Below are 15570 nucleotides of genomic sequence, written 5' to 3'. Positions count from 1 at the left end.
TTGCTGGTCACAGGATAGAGTTATAAGTAGTTTTATAAGAAACTTTTCAGAAGTGCTTAGAGGAGGCTGGACTTGTAGGTCAGCAAAAAAAAAAAAAAAAAAAAAAAAAAAAAAAAAAAAAAAGCAAAGAGGACTTTCCCAGCATGTGTGATAGATACCCTGGGTTTGATCCCCAGTACTGCTCCATGCCAAGTGCTTTACATGAGAGTTTCAGTTGCTTTACATCCTTGTCAGCACTTATTGTTGTCCATCTTTTCGTTTTTAGCCATTCTGGTAGGCTATAATATCTCCTTCAGGTTTTATTTTCATTTATTTGCCTGATGACCAGGATGTTGAGCATATTTTCAAAACAAAGCTTATTATGTTATTTCATAACAAAGCTTATTTTCATTCCCATTGGCCATTCATGTAATTTTTTTTTTAAATTTTGGTCATGTGTATGTTCAAATCTTTTGCTCATTAAAAAATATTATTGATTTGTAGGATTCTTTTTTAAAAAAATATTTTCAGTTGTAGACAGACATAATAACTTTATTTATTTTATTTATTTACACTTATGTGGTGCTGAGGGTTGAACCCAGTGCGTCACAGGTGCTAGTGGTCACCACTGAGCCGCAACCCCAGCCCATTTCTAGGAATTAAGTATCATTTGTGAATATTTTTTCCCCATCTTTGGTGTTTTTAGATGAGAAAAAGTTCAAAATTTTGTCCAGTTTAACAGAACGATGTTAATTATGTCTAAAGTCTAACATCAGTTGTTTTCATTTTTGGATGTTGTATCTGTGTCTTATCTAGAAAATTCTATTTACTCCCAAATTGTGAAGGTATCTTCTTATGTTTTCTTCTGGGAACTTTTCATTTTTGAGTTTTTACATTTAGGTCTTGGATTCATCTGAAATTAATTTCTATATATAATATAGAGGTGGAAGTTCATTTATCCATGGTAACATCCCAATACCACTTAGTGAGATTTTTTTTTCCTTTAAATTTCTTTGTCATCCTTGCAAAAGAAAGAAATAACTATAGGCAGGACACAGTGGAACACACCTGTGATCCTAGCGGCTCTGGAGGCTGAGGCAGGAGGATAGTGAGTTCAAAGCCAGTCTCAGAAAAAGCAAGGCACTAAGCAACTCAGTGAGAACCCTGTGTCTAATAAAATACAAAATAGGGTTGGGGATATGGCTCAGTGGTCAAGTGCCCCTGAGTTCAATCTCCAGTACCAAAAAAAAAAAAAAAAAGGAAGAAATGACTATAAATGGAGGTTTGATTCCATACTCTCTGTCCTATTCTATTGAGTTATGTGTTTCTCCTGATGTCAATAACAATATCTTGATTGTTGTAGTTTTACAAAAATGTTTTAAGTTAGGTAGTAAAATACCTCTAGTTTTTCTTTTTCTTTTTCCCCTGAAGTTGCTTTGGTTAACCTAGGTTCCTTGAATCATTCTTTATTTTAGAATCATTTAAAAATCAATTTAAAAAGCCTCAGAGATGATATTTAGGATTGAACTATAGATCAATTTTAGTAGAATTAACAATTTAATAATATTGAGTTTTCTAATTTATGAATATAATATGTACACATCTCTATTTTTGTAGGTATTGTGTTTGATATAGAGGACTTATAAGTTTTTTGGTAGCTTTGCTTCTAAGGATTTTGTGTTTTTGATATAAATTCACTTTCCAAATATCTGCTGTTGTTTGTTGTTCTATAAAAATTACAATTGAATTTTGGGGCAGAATGTAGTCTTCTCTTTATTAGAGAATTTGCTTTTTAAGAAATAACAGAAATTGCAAATATTTCGACAGCCATGTATAAAAATTTAGTCCCAAGATAATATTCTCGCGTGAAGATTGACAAGAGTTAGAAAAAAAATTGCCTAAATTCAGAGGGTGGCCTCTCTTCCTGCCTCCCTTCCTCTCTTCCTCCCTTTCTTTCTTCCTTCTTTTTTGTCTACAAAGAACCAATGTGGACTTTTTAGCAAGTGAGTATATATCTCCAGTTACCAAATTGCCTTCAACTGGTTAACTTTTTTTTTTTAAAAAAAAATAAGCACTATATTTTTTCAGAGTAGTGTTAGATTCAGAGAAAAACTGAGTGGAAGATAGAGTTCCCCTATACCTTCGTCCCCACCCCAACATACACAGCTGCCCCAGCTGTTGACGTTCCTTATGGGACTGGTACATTATTGGTTATAATCAGTCAACTCACACTGACACATCATGATCACTCAAAGTTCAGATACTTCCTTTGTGTTTGATTTTATTCAGTTTGAATATAATAGGCTGAGGTGCAGATTTTTTTGACATTGACATCCCTCATTTTTATGACATCACTCTTCTTGTATTATGGTTGTGTGTGTGTGTGTGTGTGTGTGTGTGTGTGTGTGGCACCTTCTGCATTTGTCCTACAGTCCTTGGATATGCTGTTTCATGTTTTTTTTCTTTTTGTTTTTCAATTTTGGAAGTTTCAAAACTCCCTTTTCCTCAGCTGTGTGGTCTATTTAAGGGTCCATCAAAGGCATTCTTCCTTTTCATTAAGTGTTTTAATTTCTAGCATTTCTTTTTACTATTTCTTAGAACACCCATCTCTCTGCTTACATTACCCCTCTGTTCTTGCATGTTCTCTCCTTTTTCCATTAGAGCCTGTGTCATAGTAATCATCACTGTTTTAAATTCCTAGATCAATAATACCAGTAATCTTGTCGTATTGACATGTGGTTGATGCTTGCTCTATCTCCTCAAACTGTTTTTTTTGCCTTTTAGTATGCCTTGTAAACTTCTGTTGAAAGTCAGACAAGATATACCTTATATTCTTTATCTTGGAAGTTTCTGCTCATGGGCTTCTGCTTTAGTAAGTTTAGTTTATCTGTGTCTGCCTCTCTTTTTCTGATTTTTAGACATTGGGTTTTCCCTTTGACCCCAATTCTCTGAAAGATCTAAGAAGAATTGTTGATTTTCAGCTTTTTATGTATTGTTGGAATAGAGAGTCAACATTTTAAAACAAGTTTGTTCTTTTTAGATATACATGACAGTAGAGTATATTTTAACATAAACACATGGAGTATAACTTATTCTAATTGAGATTCCATTCTTGTGGTTGTACATGAGTTTCATTGTGGTGTATTCATTTTTTTTTTTTAAAGAGAGAGTGAGAGAGGGGGGAGAGAGAGAGAGATAGAAAGAATTTTTAATATTTATTTTTTAGTTCTTGGCGGACACAACATCTCTGTTTGTATGTGGTGCTGAGGATCGAACCCGGGCCGCACACATGCCAGGCGAGCGCGCTACCGCTTGAGCCACATCCCCAGCCCTTGTGGTGTATTCATATATCAACATAGGAAAGGTATGTCCGATTCATTCCACTGCCTTTCAGATTCCCATCCCCCCTCTTTTCCCTTCATTCCCCTTGTCTAATCCAATGAACTTTTATTCTTGCCCTCCCACTCTTGTTGTGTGGAGTGTCAAGTTTTAAACTCCTTACATGCTTGATCAGAAAACAGACGTCTCAAACTGGGGATATAACTCGATTGGTAGAGTGCTTGCCTCACATGCATAAGGCCCTGGGTTCAATCCCCAACAACACACACACACACACACATACACACACACACATACACAATTACCTTTATCTAATTACAAATGAGGTTGAGTTTATTTTCATATTTGTTTATATAAGGGATATTTGATATTTGATTCCATTTTCTATGGACTCAGCCCATTTATACCCTCAGCCAATTAAAAAATTCAGTTGCTGGACTTGTGCTTGAGTTTCAAAAAACTCTGTATCATAGAGAACTTAGCTCTGTCTATGAGATGAGCTGCATTTTCCTCTATTTGCCATTTGTCTTTTGACCCTGCTTAGGTATGTTTTTTGCTTTGCAAAACCTTTTACTTTTGAGGAGAAAATCTATCAATATTCATGGTTTCTGGGTTCTAAGTCAAATATGGATCCTAAAACAGTTTAGAAATGCATAATGACAAAGAATTATTATCATCCTCCTCCTCATTATTATTATTTTATATACCATTTTCCACAGCTACTTTTGTCCCCCAAGGGAGTAGCGTATGTTCTCTTCAGAGTAGATATTTTCACAAACTCTACTAACGAATCATTTAATGTAGAAAGATAGACCTCAGAGGAGCAAAGTAGAGAGAGGAGAAATAATTCGTTCTGCACAATGAAATGAGAATGTAACTTTCAAGGAGGACCTCGACTCGGGGCTCAAGAGAGTGAAGGCAGAGGAGGAGAAATGAGCTCTCAGATATTATTCATCAGCCTGATGAATTGTTCCTTTTGCAGAGACACATGTACCATCCCAAAGCTTTCTCTTATCCTTGTTTTTAACTGCTGTGCCTTGCTGAAACAAAGTAGCTGAATTGCAAACAACGTCAATGTTATTCCCTTTAAGGATTAACTCATCTTTCTGGGTTTGAGATACTGAGCAAGCAACCTGACCTCACTTGAACCCTGCAGATGTTTTTTTCACCCAGGAAATTTCAAATTTCAATGAGAGATCCAGTCACCTGAATAACAACATTAATGGGAGGTGCACATACCCACCCAGACCTCGACTTGTAACAGAGCTCCAGAATGACACCCTTGGTTGTATTCGGCACATGGCCACACATGTGGGCAGTAACCGGTTCCTTCCTATTATCCCTTCATTTGTTAACCCAGAGCCTCTTCTTTTTCTTTTTAAGGGTAGTAAGTTTTGCACTGACATGGTTGAATTCCCTCTGCAGGGTTCTTCTAGGGGTCCTGCACAACTGTGTATCCTATTCATGTGATGCTGATATTTTCTGGAACATTGATGGTCTGATTTCTGAGAATGGTCTTCATTCTTGTAGCAGATATGGCTAAAAAGCACACTCCCTTCTTCAGGAAGGTGGGATAGACTGGAGGCTAGGAGCCAGATGGCTTAGTTTCAAATTCCTGATTCATCACTTATGAGACCAGTCGTCTTATTTTATTGCTCCCAGATTCCATTTCCCTATCTGTAAAAGTAGAGCACTGTGGCAGACCAGCTGTACACAGTGGTTGTGTTAGGTGAGATAATACATGCCCTGCACTTGCCACTTAGCCCTCCGGAAGCACTAGCTTACAGTGCTGGGAGACCAGTATCCTTGCTCCTATTTAAAAAAGGATGTATCCAAGGTGTAGAGGCTTAAGGTCTCCAAAACCCGTGGCTTCCTGAATTCCCACTGATTGTGTTTTTATGTGTCAGCCAGCTCCAGGAAGTTATAGGACAGAGTTTTATTCTTTTCATGAAACTTGGATGAGCCTGGAGCTTCTACTTATTCCTCAAAAGCCTTCTGCTCCCCTGGCAGCCTCACTGGATGTCCTGACTTCACCTGATATTTACAGAGCTACAGTGTAGAATTCACTGTAAAAATATTAACACCTCAGGGTCTTCTTGAGCCTATGCAAAGTGTACATCTCAGAGGGCAGAGTCCTGAGGTGAAACTGCAAGTCCCCAGGGTCTACAGGGTCCTGGAGCCAGACAGATCGTGGAAGCCCTTGATGTGTCCTCTTGCCTATCTGCTGAGGTTTATTGACTGGAGCTTTGTGAACCTGGGAGTTACATTAGCAGGGCTCTGAAGCTGAAAGGGCTCCTGCAAATGCTCCAAGTAATTAATTAAAAACAAAGCAGCCAGCCCAAAGCACAATGCCCGAAGAAATCTTTAGCAAGCCTCATTGTGTGCACTTTATTTCTCCGATGCATTTCCATCCATCCAAGAGCTTCAGAAGTGTAATAATCCTCCTTAACGACAGATTCATGATGATGAGGCCATTATTTTTTGATATGGCGGTTTTAAGAAGTGACCCAGAAAACAGGCTTTAAAAGCAACCTCTCTCCACCCCCCTTTTACTGCAAGCAAAGGACCAGATTAAAAGAACCCTAGCTTGTATGAATATTTATACTGAAACCTCTGCCAAATCAGATTAGGGAAGTTCATCCCGGCGGGCAGACAAGGATTCTGTACTCAGATTTAATGAGAAATGGACATGTTAATAGCATATTGATGCGTCCATTCATCAGGAAATCCATACTACAGTGAACATGTGCTGTGTGTCTGGGAGGGGCTGCCTTTGTGTTTTACTTCTACCAGGGAAGCTATTGTCACCAGGAAGAAGGTTCCAAACACATTCTGCCTACACCAAAGATGAGGAGAGAGTTGGGCACTCTGCTCTGAATATGCCTGGGAAATCCCTCTCTTGACAAGGCCAGGAAGTGCATTAGACAGAGGCTAATTCCCTGAGGCAGCGTCTTCCAGGCTGATGGGATAGATCCAGAGGCTGCAGGGTGCTAATAGGTATCAGGCCAGGAAAGAGCTCCGGGTCAGAATGTTGGCAAAGGGATGAGCTGTGCAGGCTTCTTGACTACAGGCCATCTATCCTGTGACCTCCCAGGAAGCTAAAGCATGCAATGCTTCTAAACTTCCTAGACGGTTAAGTTCTTTGTCTGAAGGCACCACAACCTTCTAGCACCATGCACCCTGTTGGTGGGCTGGGAAAACTTGGGAGTCCCTTCTCAGAATAACATTCTGTTTGTTTGTGATTCTTTTTTAATCAGTGCATTATACTACACATAATAGTGGGATTCATTGTTACATAGACATACATGCACACAACATATTTGATCAGTTTCATTAGAATAACATTTTAAAATGTGAAAAATAAAACAATAGGATTATAAAAGAAAACAACTCCATTCAAATCAAATATCAAAATATTCTAAAAACTTTGAAATATTTAAAAAGGGGGCACACATTTAAAAAATGTGCTTATTTTTGTATGCTTTAAATAACAAGATCCAGTGGTGGCTCTTTTTTTTTTTTTTTTTGGTACCAGGGATTGAACCCAGAGGCCCTTTACTGCTGAGCCATATTCCCAGCCTTTTTATTTTTTTATTTTTTGAGACAGGGTCTTGCTAAGTTGCTTAGGACCTTGCTAAACTGCTTAGGATGGCCATGAATTTGGGATCCTCCTGCCTTAGCCTCCCTAGCCACTGGGATTACAGGTGTGTACCATATGCCCAGCTGGTGGCTCTTATAATTACAGTGGTTCTAGAGTATTGATGACCATAATCTTGATATTTCAAGATACAGTGGCTCCTTGTTATCTAGGAATTGTTTATTTGTGAATTTGTTGACTTGCTGCAATTAATATGTAACTCCAACTTAATACTCATTGTGTTTGCAGTTATTCATGGCCATGCTGAGCAGTGAACGCGCTGAGCTTCCTGACCTGCTTGTTCCCAGCTGAGGTCTTAGGTGAAGGTCCACCTGCTTGTTTCAGCCATCGCACTGTAAACATGTCCTTTTCATGCTATATTTAGTGCCACATTTTTATGCATTTTTGCATGTGCTTTCATTGTTTGAAAGGCCCCAACAAGCTGCTGGGTGTTCCTTGGTCAAGGCTGTTATGTTCCTTAAAGAGAAAAATACCTGTGAGAGAAGGTTCGTTGAGACATGAGTTAACGTGCTGTTGGCATTGAGTTCAATGTTAAGGAATCAACTCAATCTTAAATCAAGTGTCTTTAAACACAAACTGAACATATGACAAGGTTATGCTTTGATCGGTTGACAAAATGTTGTGACTGAAGACTCAAGGGCCTCTGACCTGCCAGCAAAAATGTTGGCATTGCCCCTAAGAGCAGCGATTTAGTATTTGCTGACCCAGTGATAAGGACAACATCACAGAACATGACTACCTGAAAATAATAGTGAAAAAGACAGCTACTAATTCAGCTGTGTTTTTTTGTCCACATTCATGTTGAAAGGAGATGCTAAATTTTAGCTTGAATATCGTGGAGACAAGTTTTTTTCCTGTTCAAGTTTACAGACATTCTTAATTCTGGGGGTCTCTGTGGTCCTCTGTTAAGAATACCTTACCTATGGGGCTGGGTTGTGGCTCAGCGGTAGAGCGCTCCCCTAGCATGTGCAAGGCACTGGGTTCGATCCTCAGCACCACATAAAAATAAATAAATAAAGGTATAGGGTCCAAATACAACTGAAAAATAAATATCAAAAAAAGAATACCTTAACTATGGGATAAAATCAGTGAGAGTATAGGATGGGGAAGTCCTTGTGAATTCCTGGGGGACTTAGGACCTGCTATGTGTGTATCTGTACAAGTCTCACACAAAGACTTTCAGCTAATCTGCATTTGCTGTGGGGCTTAAAAACCTTTTGTTATATGACTTGAACCCCAAATGAAAAATGCTTAGGAATGCGTGGAAATAAAGGTACTTGGAAATTATTCATGTAGAAAATGATAAACTCCATTTCAATGGGGAAGGAAAGACAGATTTTTCTGATAACAGAAGAAACCTAAATTATCTTAGAGTTTTGGAGTATCTAGATGAAGACCCACAGAAAACCCACATCCTTCCACCAGGGGTGCCTGGAGAGAAGGCAGCATCTCAATGCACTGCTTTTCTTTTTCACCCTTCTTACAACGAGGAACATGATCCAATGATCCAATGGGTCTAATTCAAATGTGTCAAAAAAAGAGACCAATTATTTTTATATGTCAAAGAGTAATACTATGTGATCTGGACAGCAGGTCCATTCATTCGTTCAGCACTATTCTTGAGCACCTGTAGTAGGCTAGGCATTGATGCAGAGAGCATGCATGGACACAGGAGTGCATGTGACTGGCAGGTTCCTATTTCAGCGTTGGTTTAAGTTCTGGCGATTCTCATTCCCAGGAATGGGGCATAGTGGAGAGAGGGGTGCATGCCACCCAGGAAAGCCCTTCAGGTGCCTCTCAGCATTCACCCACTATGATTCGAAAAACTCAAGGACAGCAGTTCCAGGGGCACCAATATAGAAATATGGAACAGGAGCTGTTCCTCCACAATTAGCCTATAAATTCTGGGCGCCTAGAAGTTATAAGAATTACTCAGCGGATCTACAGATTCAGAACACTCCCAAACCATGGAGAAAGATGGTCAAATCTCAATGGAGGAACGTGTCTGGGTTGGTCAGGAGAATAGAAAGTGGAAACAGAACTACGTAGATGGGCCCCTCTCAAGGCTCCTGACCCAGGGGAGAGGGTCTAACTTCAGCCTCCGGTTCTCCTGGTGACTACGTTGGTATTTATTTTTTATTTGAATTGAGTACTTATTTTATGCACTATTGTTGTTTTCTCAAAAAGAGAGGTGGTTCACCCCTTTTTTTCCCTTGATTACTTGGTGCTGTGCTCCAGGAGTAGGGCCAGGGTTCAGGACTCAGGCATCTTTGTCCTCCTCCATGAGCCTGCTCAGAGATGGAACTGGTTGCTATAGTTTGGATGTTGAATGTCTCCCAAAGGTCATGTGTTCAAGGCGTGGTATTCAGGGTGGTGCTCTTTGGAGGTCTGAAACCTTTGAGAAATGTGGCCTTAGTAGGAAGCATTTAAGTTGTTGAGAGTGCTTGGGACCTGCCACCCTTCCTCTTTTCCTTTTTTGCTCCCTGGCTGTGTGATGAGTGATTTTGCTTTGCCGTTTCCTCCTGCCATGCTGTGTGGCCTCATCACAGGCCCAAAGCAATGGGGACAACCGATCATGGACTGGAGCCTTCAAAATTATGGCTAGAGTTCTTAACTAAAGGAATATAGTTTTGAGTGCAGCATTCTCTGGGTTTATTGAGACTGAATGATTAATATTTCAGATTAAAAAACAATAACTAAATATTAGGGTACTTTGGTGTTAAAAATAACCCGAGATGCTGAAATAACAGAGTAAGTTATGATTACCAAGATCCTACAAGAGGACACATCCCTCAGGAGGTGGATATATGAGATTTCCACAGCCCAACACTTCTACGCCTCTTACTCTCCAATTCATTCCCCTTGTTTTTATTTTCTGCTTAAAATAGAAACCTCCTGACAATGTGCTGTTGCCCTTTGTTGACTTGCCTCCAGGGGACATGTGCTGGTTATGCTAAATCAAGAGTGCTGCTCCTGTGACAGAAATGAATGGATGCACATTTTAAGCCTGCCAGCCCCCCAAATTGAAGCTGACATACCACCTGGCATATTAACCTTGTGAGTGGAGGTGGATCTACCGTAAGTCTGATTAAGTCTTAGAGTGTCTCCCAAAGCTGGGAAAAGCCCCAGAAATGTGTCCACGTGGTCTTATGCTTTGTGAAAATCGCAAAAGAAAGATATTTTAAACACAATTGCTTTCTGTGTCATCTTTTCTTATAAGTGGCCATGGAAATTTTGGGGATTCTTCCTTTACTTTAGCCAATCAGAAGTTGAAATGGAGATTCATGTAGATTGGTTTTATATGTTAGTCCCATTTTCATTACTGTAACAAAATACACTTAAAGGGAAAGAAGGTTTATTTTAGCTCATAGTTTCAGAGGTTTCAGCTCATGATTAGTTGGCCCAGTTGCTTTGGGCATACGGTAGCATAGTATATCATGGTGGGAGTATGTGGCAGAGGAGGTCTGTTCTCTTGGCAGCAGGGAAAGCAAGAGGAGAGAGGGAGAAAGGAACTGGGGTCCCAACATCCCCATTCAAGGCCACACCCTCAATTACCTAACCACCTACCATTAAGCCCTCCCCCCCACAAAAAGATTGCACTGTGTACCAATAGTGCCACAGACTGGGAACAATCCTTTAAAACATGGGCCTTTTGGAGACATTCAAGATCCAAATGGTGGCAGTTTAGGCTAATATTTGTGTGTTTGCAGGTGTTTCTCTGCATAGTTAGGCTATTGCTAGTTATTGTCCACCAGTGTCATAACAAAGACCAACAGTCATATTGCAATTAGAAATATGTGGCTCATGGAGGACAAATGAGATGAGAGATGAATAGAACCAGAAGCCAGTCAGTGGCAATGGCTTCCCATCATCAGATGTGCACGGTGAACAGGAGGTGTTTTGCACTGGTGCTCAGCACTCACAGTTAAGAATATATTCAATGATTGGGCTGGAGATGTGGCTCAAGCGGTAGCGCGCTCTCCTGGCATGTGCGGGGTTCTGGGTTCGATCCTCAGCACCACATAAAAATAAAAAATAAAGATGTCGTGTCCACCGAAAACTAAAGAAATAAATATTAAAAAATTTTCTCTCTCTCTCTCTCTTAAAAAAATATATTCAATGATAAATCATCTGTATCATCTGAAGTCAGCAATTGGTATTCACGGGTTCCACACCTACAATTCAACTAATCACAGATTTGACCATTGGCAGATTGTTACTGTATACTTAGGCCTATGATGATTGTTGTCTATAATGAACATACACAGACATTTTTCTTGTCATTATTAAATAATACAGCCTAACCACTATTTACATGATATTTGCATTGTATTAGGTATTATAAGTAATCTAGAGATTAAAGTATACAGAAGGATGAGTATATGCAATTCCCTTTGAGGGCATGCTCCCAGTCACCTAAAACTCATTAGTTCCCACTTCTTAAAGTTTCCACCGCTTCCCAATAGTGCCAAGCTAAGGACAAAGCCTTTAACCTGTGGACATTTAGGATCCAAAATATAGCACTTATAATACCTAATGAAATGTAAATGTTATGCAATAGTTTCTGTAGTGTATTATCCAGGGAACAAGGACAGGGAAACAATCTGTATATATTTAGTACAGTTACAACTTTTTTCAAATATCCTCAGTTGAATGAATTCACACGTGCAGAACCTGCAGTCTGGAGGGCCAACCATACTAGAAATGGAGAGAGAGTCTTTCACAGCTTACATTCAAAGGAAACCTGACAGAGGTCTTCCTACTGTGCGACACTCCTGAAGATTTATACAACTTTGCCAATAATTATTTGTGTCACTGAAAGAAACTCTTTTAGGGGCTGGTGTTGTGGTAGAGCACTTGCCTAGCACTTGTGTGGCCCAGGGTTCGATCCTCAGCACCACATATAAATAAAAAAAAATAAACATATTAAAAAAAGAAACTCTTAAAGTTTCAATAATAAGCTACAAATTTTAGTTTTTAATTCTTCCTATAGACAATGATGTCACAAAATCATTGTTATAAGGAAGAGACAATCAGATTATGCAGCTTTAGAATGCAGGGGAAGCTTTAGAATGAGGCTCAGTGGTAACAGCCCTTGCCTAGCATATGCAGGAAGCCCTGGGTTCTATTTCCAGCAAAAACTTCTAAAGAAAAGATGTTTATCATTTTCATGGACTTTGTGGGACTTATGGTACTTATTGACTTTTAATAGTTCTTAATTTGCTCTGATATCTTTTTTTCTTCTAAATAAGTATTCAAGTTTATGCCTAATTTTGTATTTATGGTTTTGTGTGCTGTTTTTATTTTTTATTTTTTGGGGGTACCAGGGATTGAACTCAGGGGCACTCAGCCACTGAACCACATTCCCAGCCTTATTTTGTATTTTATTTAGATACAAGGTCTCACTGAGTTGCCTAGTGTCTTGCTTTTGCTGAGGCTGGCTTTGAACTTGAGATCTTCCTGCCTCAGCCTCCTGAGTCACTAATCTCAGTCATGTGCCACCAGGCCCAGGTTGCATACTGTTTTTAAAGAGGGCCCATGACAGTTGAATGTCCTGCTTGTGCAAGCCCTTGGCAGCCATCCAGCAGCCTTTCTAGGAGAAATCTCAGCTTGCTGGGCCATCTTTAAGTCACCAACAGGGGCAGGGCCAATCCCTGACATACCAAGACCATGTGCAAATTGCTGAACATCACTGGGTGGTTTAGGTTTTAAGAAGACCCCTTTTTAGAATGACCAACTGTTGTAGGGCACAGAATACTCCCAGGCTGGAAATCATCCTCAAACTGCTTTATTAAGGGTTATTTCAGGGAAAGCTGAAGGGGAATTGACCCTGGAAGAACATGGCACCACAACAGTATTCAGCTCTTCTCTTGAGGAAAGAATTTTGCAAAGATGCTGCTGCAGAGGATACTTTGGCCTGTGACATGGGGGCCCCTGAACACGCTGCTGATGAGTTGATCCAAGTTTCTGCCTCCCTGTGATCCTCAGGTGTGTATGCCTGAGACACTCAGTGCCCACCTTGGTCTCCAAACACGTGCTCAATCTGGGAATTGAATGGATTCTCTTTCCCCAGGACCTGGGGCCACTGGAGCTGCACTTTCTTCCAGAAATTCTCTGCCAGCAGGAACGAAGCCACCTGCAAGAAAGAACCCAAAGGAGGAGGAAAGGGGAAATTATAAAAGGGAAATAATTGACTAGCAAGATTTACTTTATTCTTTCTGTGATTGGCAGACCCTAGAACAAACAAAGTGAGTGTGAACGCAGTTCTTCTCCAGTTGAATCTCCAAATGAGAACACGGCCCAAATCACTCACCTTGATTTTAGTTATGTGAGATCCTAACTAAGGAGAGGACCCCATTAAGCTATAACATACAGAAATGGCAAGATAATAAGTGTGTATTGTTTAAATTGCTGAAGGAATTTGTTATTTGATACTAGATGATAAATACACATTCTCAGAAATCACTTATGCATTTGTCTGTGGACAGTTAACATTTGCTGCAGGCCTGAGGCTTGGGTTTGGAGATGACCATTCCTCCCTTCCAGGAACTCCTAGCCTAGGGAGGGGACCAGGAATACAAAAATGACACCACCAAACCCCTAGGGAGGGCTGTGATGATGAGCTGCACACCAGAGGGGAGGGGTATCAACCCTGTCATGTGGGAAAGGGGCAGGTCCTCTTGCAAGAAGGTGATGACTGCACTGAATTTTCAAGGAGGTGGCCAGAAGCTGCTGTGGGAAAACAGAGAGCATGGAGGAGAAAGTAGCCTGTGGGAGGGAGTATGGGTGCCTGAGGTGAGGCTGGGCAGGGCACCTGGGAGGGGTAGGATCCTGGAGGAGGCTGTGGGTTAGGCAGTCAGGCTGGAGGGCCAGAGCGGGGCTTTCTTGCTTAATGCCTAATGGGCTGAGCTCTTGATCTCCTATGTGACCCTTATTCTCTCCGATTCTGTTGCTGCGTGTCAAGTGTTTCCTTTATCCACATTTGAGCAGAATCCCGTGTTGGTTGTCTAGTACTCTGGCTTGTCATCGGCATCTCTTGGAAGAGGAGACTTTTTCTCTGCAGATGATGATGTCCTCATTTGGCAAATGAGGCCTAGCCAGGCCTTTGAGCCCCAGATGGCTCCATCTCCACAGTGAATTTTTAAGGTTGAATCATAAGAGGAATGTGATTGCTGAAGGCCTTAGGGGGAGGTGTCTGACTTTATTCAAAAGCACAGGGTCATTTCCCTACAAGGGAGTTTACAGTTCACCATTTTGATAGGCAGTGCTGTGTGACATTGAGCAGCTCGCTTGTACTCTTTGGGCCCCAGATCTCTCATTTCCACGGTGAATGAGCTGGAGTCATTGATCTAAAGTCCTTCCTGGGTCTAAATTGTGTGTAACATTTTAGTAGGTGTTAGAAAAACTAGAACTGATTTAGTCATGGCATTAAGTATCCTCAGCATTTTGATGTGTTCCAGAGTCTTCTGAGGTAGACCTAAAATTTCATCTAAACAAACACATAATTATCTAAAACCCTGTAGTCCCTCCACATATCAGCACACACCATACATACTACACATGCCACATACATGCACAGCACACACTGGCCCACCCACATGGCATACTCTTATAACATCTGCAAATACACACCGTCAACATACATTGTCACATACACACCAAGCAGAGTGTGCACACACACTCTCTCTCTCTCTCTCTCTCACACACACACACACACACACCACATACACATCCACAACACCCCCCACGGCACATCAAACCCTCCCCTCCCCCATGCACTACACATACACACACACACACACACACACACACACACACACACACACATTTTGTACTTAAAAGCAAGAGGGAGTCAAAAGTTGCCTGTCAAGCTGACTGTTCTTTGGGAAGGGTCAGATCATCTCCTATACAAAACAATCAGTGTCTTTGAAGACAGAGGCCTGGTCTTGTGTCTGTTTTCCCTGCCATTTTTCAATGAAGGAGGCTGCTGTCAGGTCTGTGGAAAATTACCAGATCTTCTGCTTTTTTTGTTGTTGTTTGTTTTTGGTTTTTTTTTTCTTTTGGTTTTGGCTTTCAACTTGACACACCTAGGCTGTCTTTCTAACAAGTATAACATCCCAAGCCACCTGTGGGCACTTATTTCATCTCTGTTCATAAGGGTGGAGACGAGGGAGACTAAGAAGAGGAAAATGAAAGAGCTCATTTGAGCATGTGGCAACTGTTTGGTTTGAAAGCAATTAGATGACTGTCACTCTAAGAGATTACAATATTTATGAGTGTGTGTTGCTAAAATATTGTATCTCAAATGAGAATTGTTCGTGATGAAGAGACCCTCTATAATCGTTCCTTCATCCCTTCGTGTGAGCACCACTGGGCTTCTCACGTGAGCAATCTGCTGTCACACTCCCATGGTCCACCACACAGGAGTGGCCCAGCTGTCCTTCTCTCCTTTTCTTCTAGATCAGCCCTTCTTGAACACAGGTATTCTTTTGTGCTTCTCTATTCAGTTAAAAAAAGGTAAAACAATATCTATTCATTCTGGGGAAAATGAAGGAGGAAATTCAGCAAAAAGAGAAAACACAGAACAAAAGCTA

General features: G+C 40.6%; 1 protein-coding gene across 1 annotated transcript in view; it reads right to left on the bottom strand.

Annotated features, from left to right (window-relative positions):
- Positions 1-12748: 12748 nt before the first annotated feature.
- AOAH (acyloxyacyl hydrolase) overlaps positions 12749-15570 on the bottom strand; it is a 223752-nt gene continuing 220930 nt past the window's right edge. Inside the window, exon 21 of the mRNA XM_081285694.1 lies at positions 12749-13112. Within this exon, the coding sequence (XP_081141820.1) occupies positions 12984-13112 (129 nt within the window). The 3' untranslated portion in view covers positions 12749-12983. The remainder of the gene's footprint in view (positions 13113-15570) is intronic.

Source organism: Spermophilus citellus, assembly GCF_964194105.1.
Source record: "Spermophilus citellus genome assembly, chromosome: 3".
NCBI lineage: Eukaryota > Metazoa > Chordata > Mammalia > Rodentia > Sciuridae > Spermophilus > Spermophilus citellus.
This window is presented reverse-complemented; position numbering and strand designations above follow the sequence as displayed.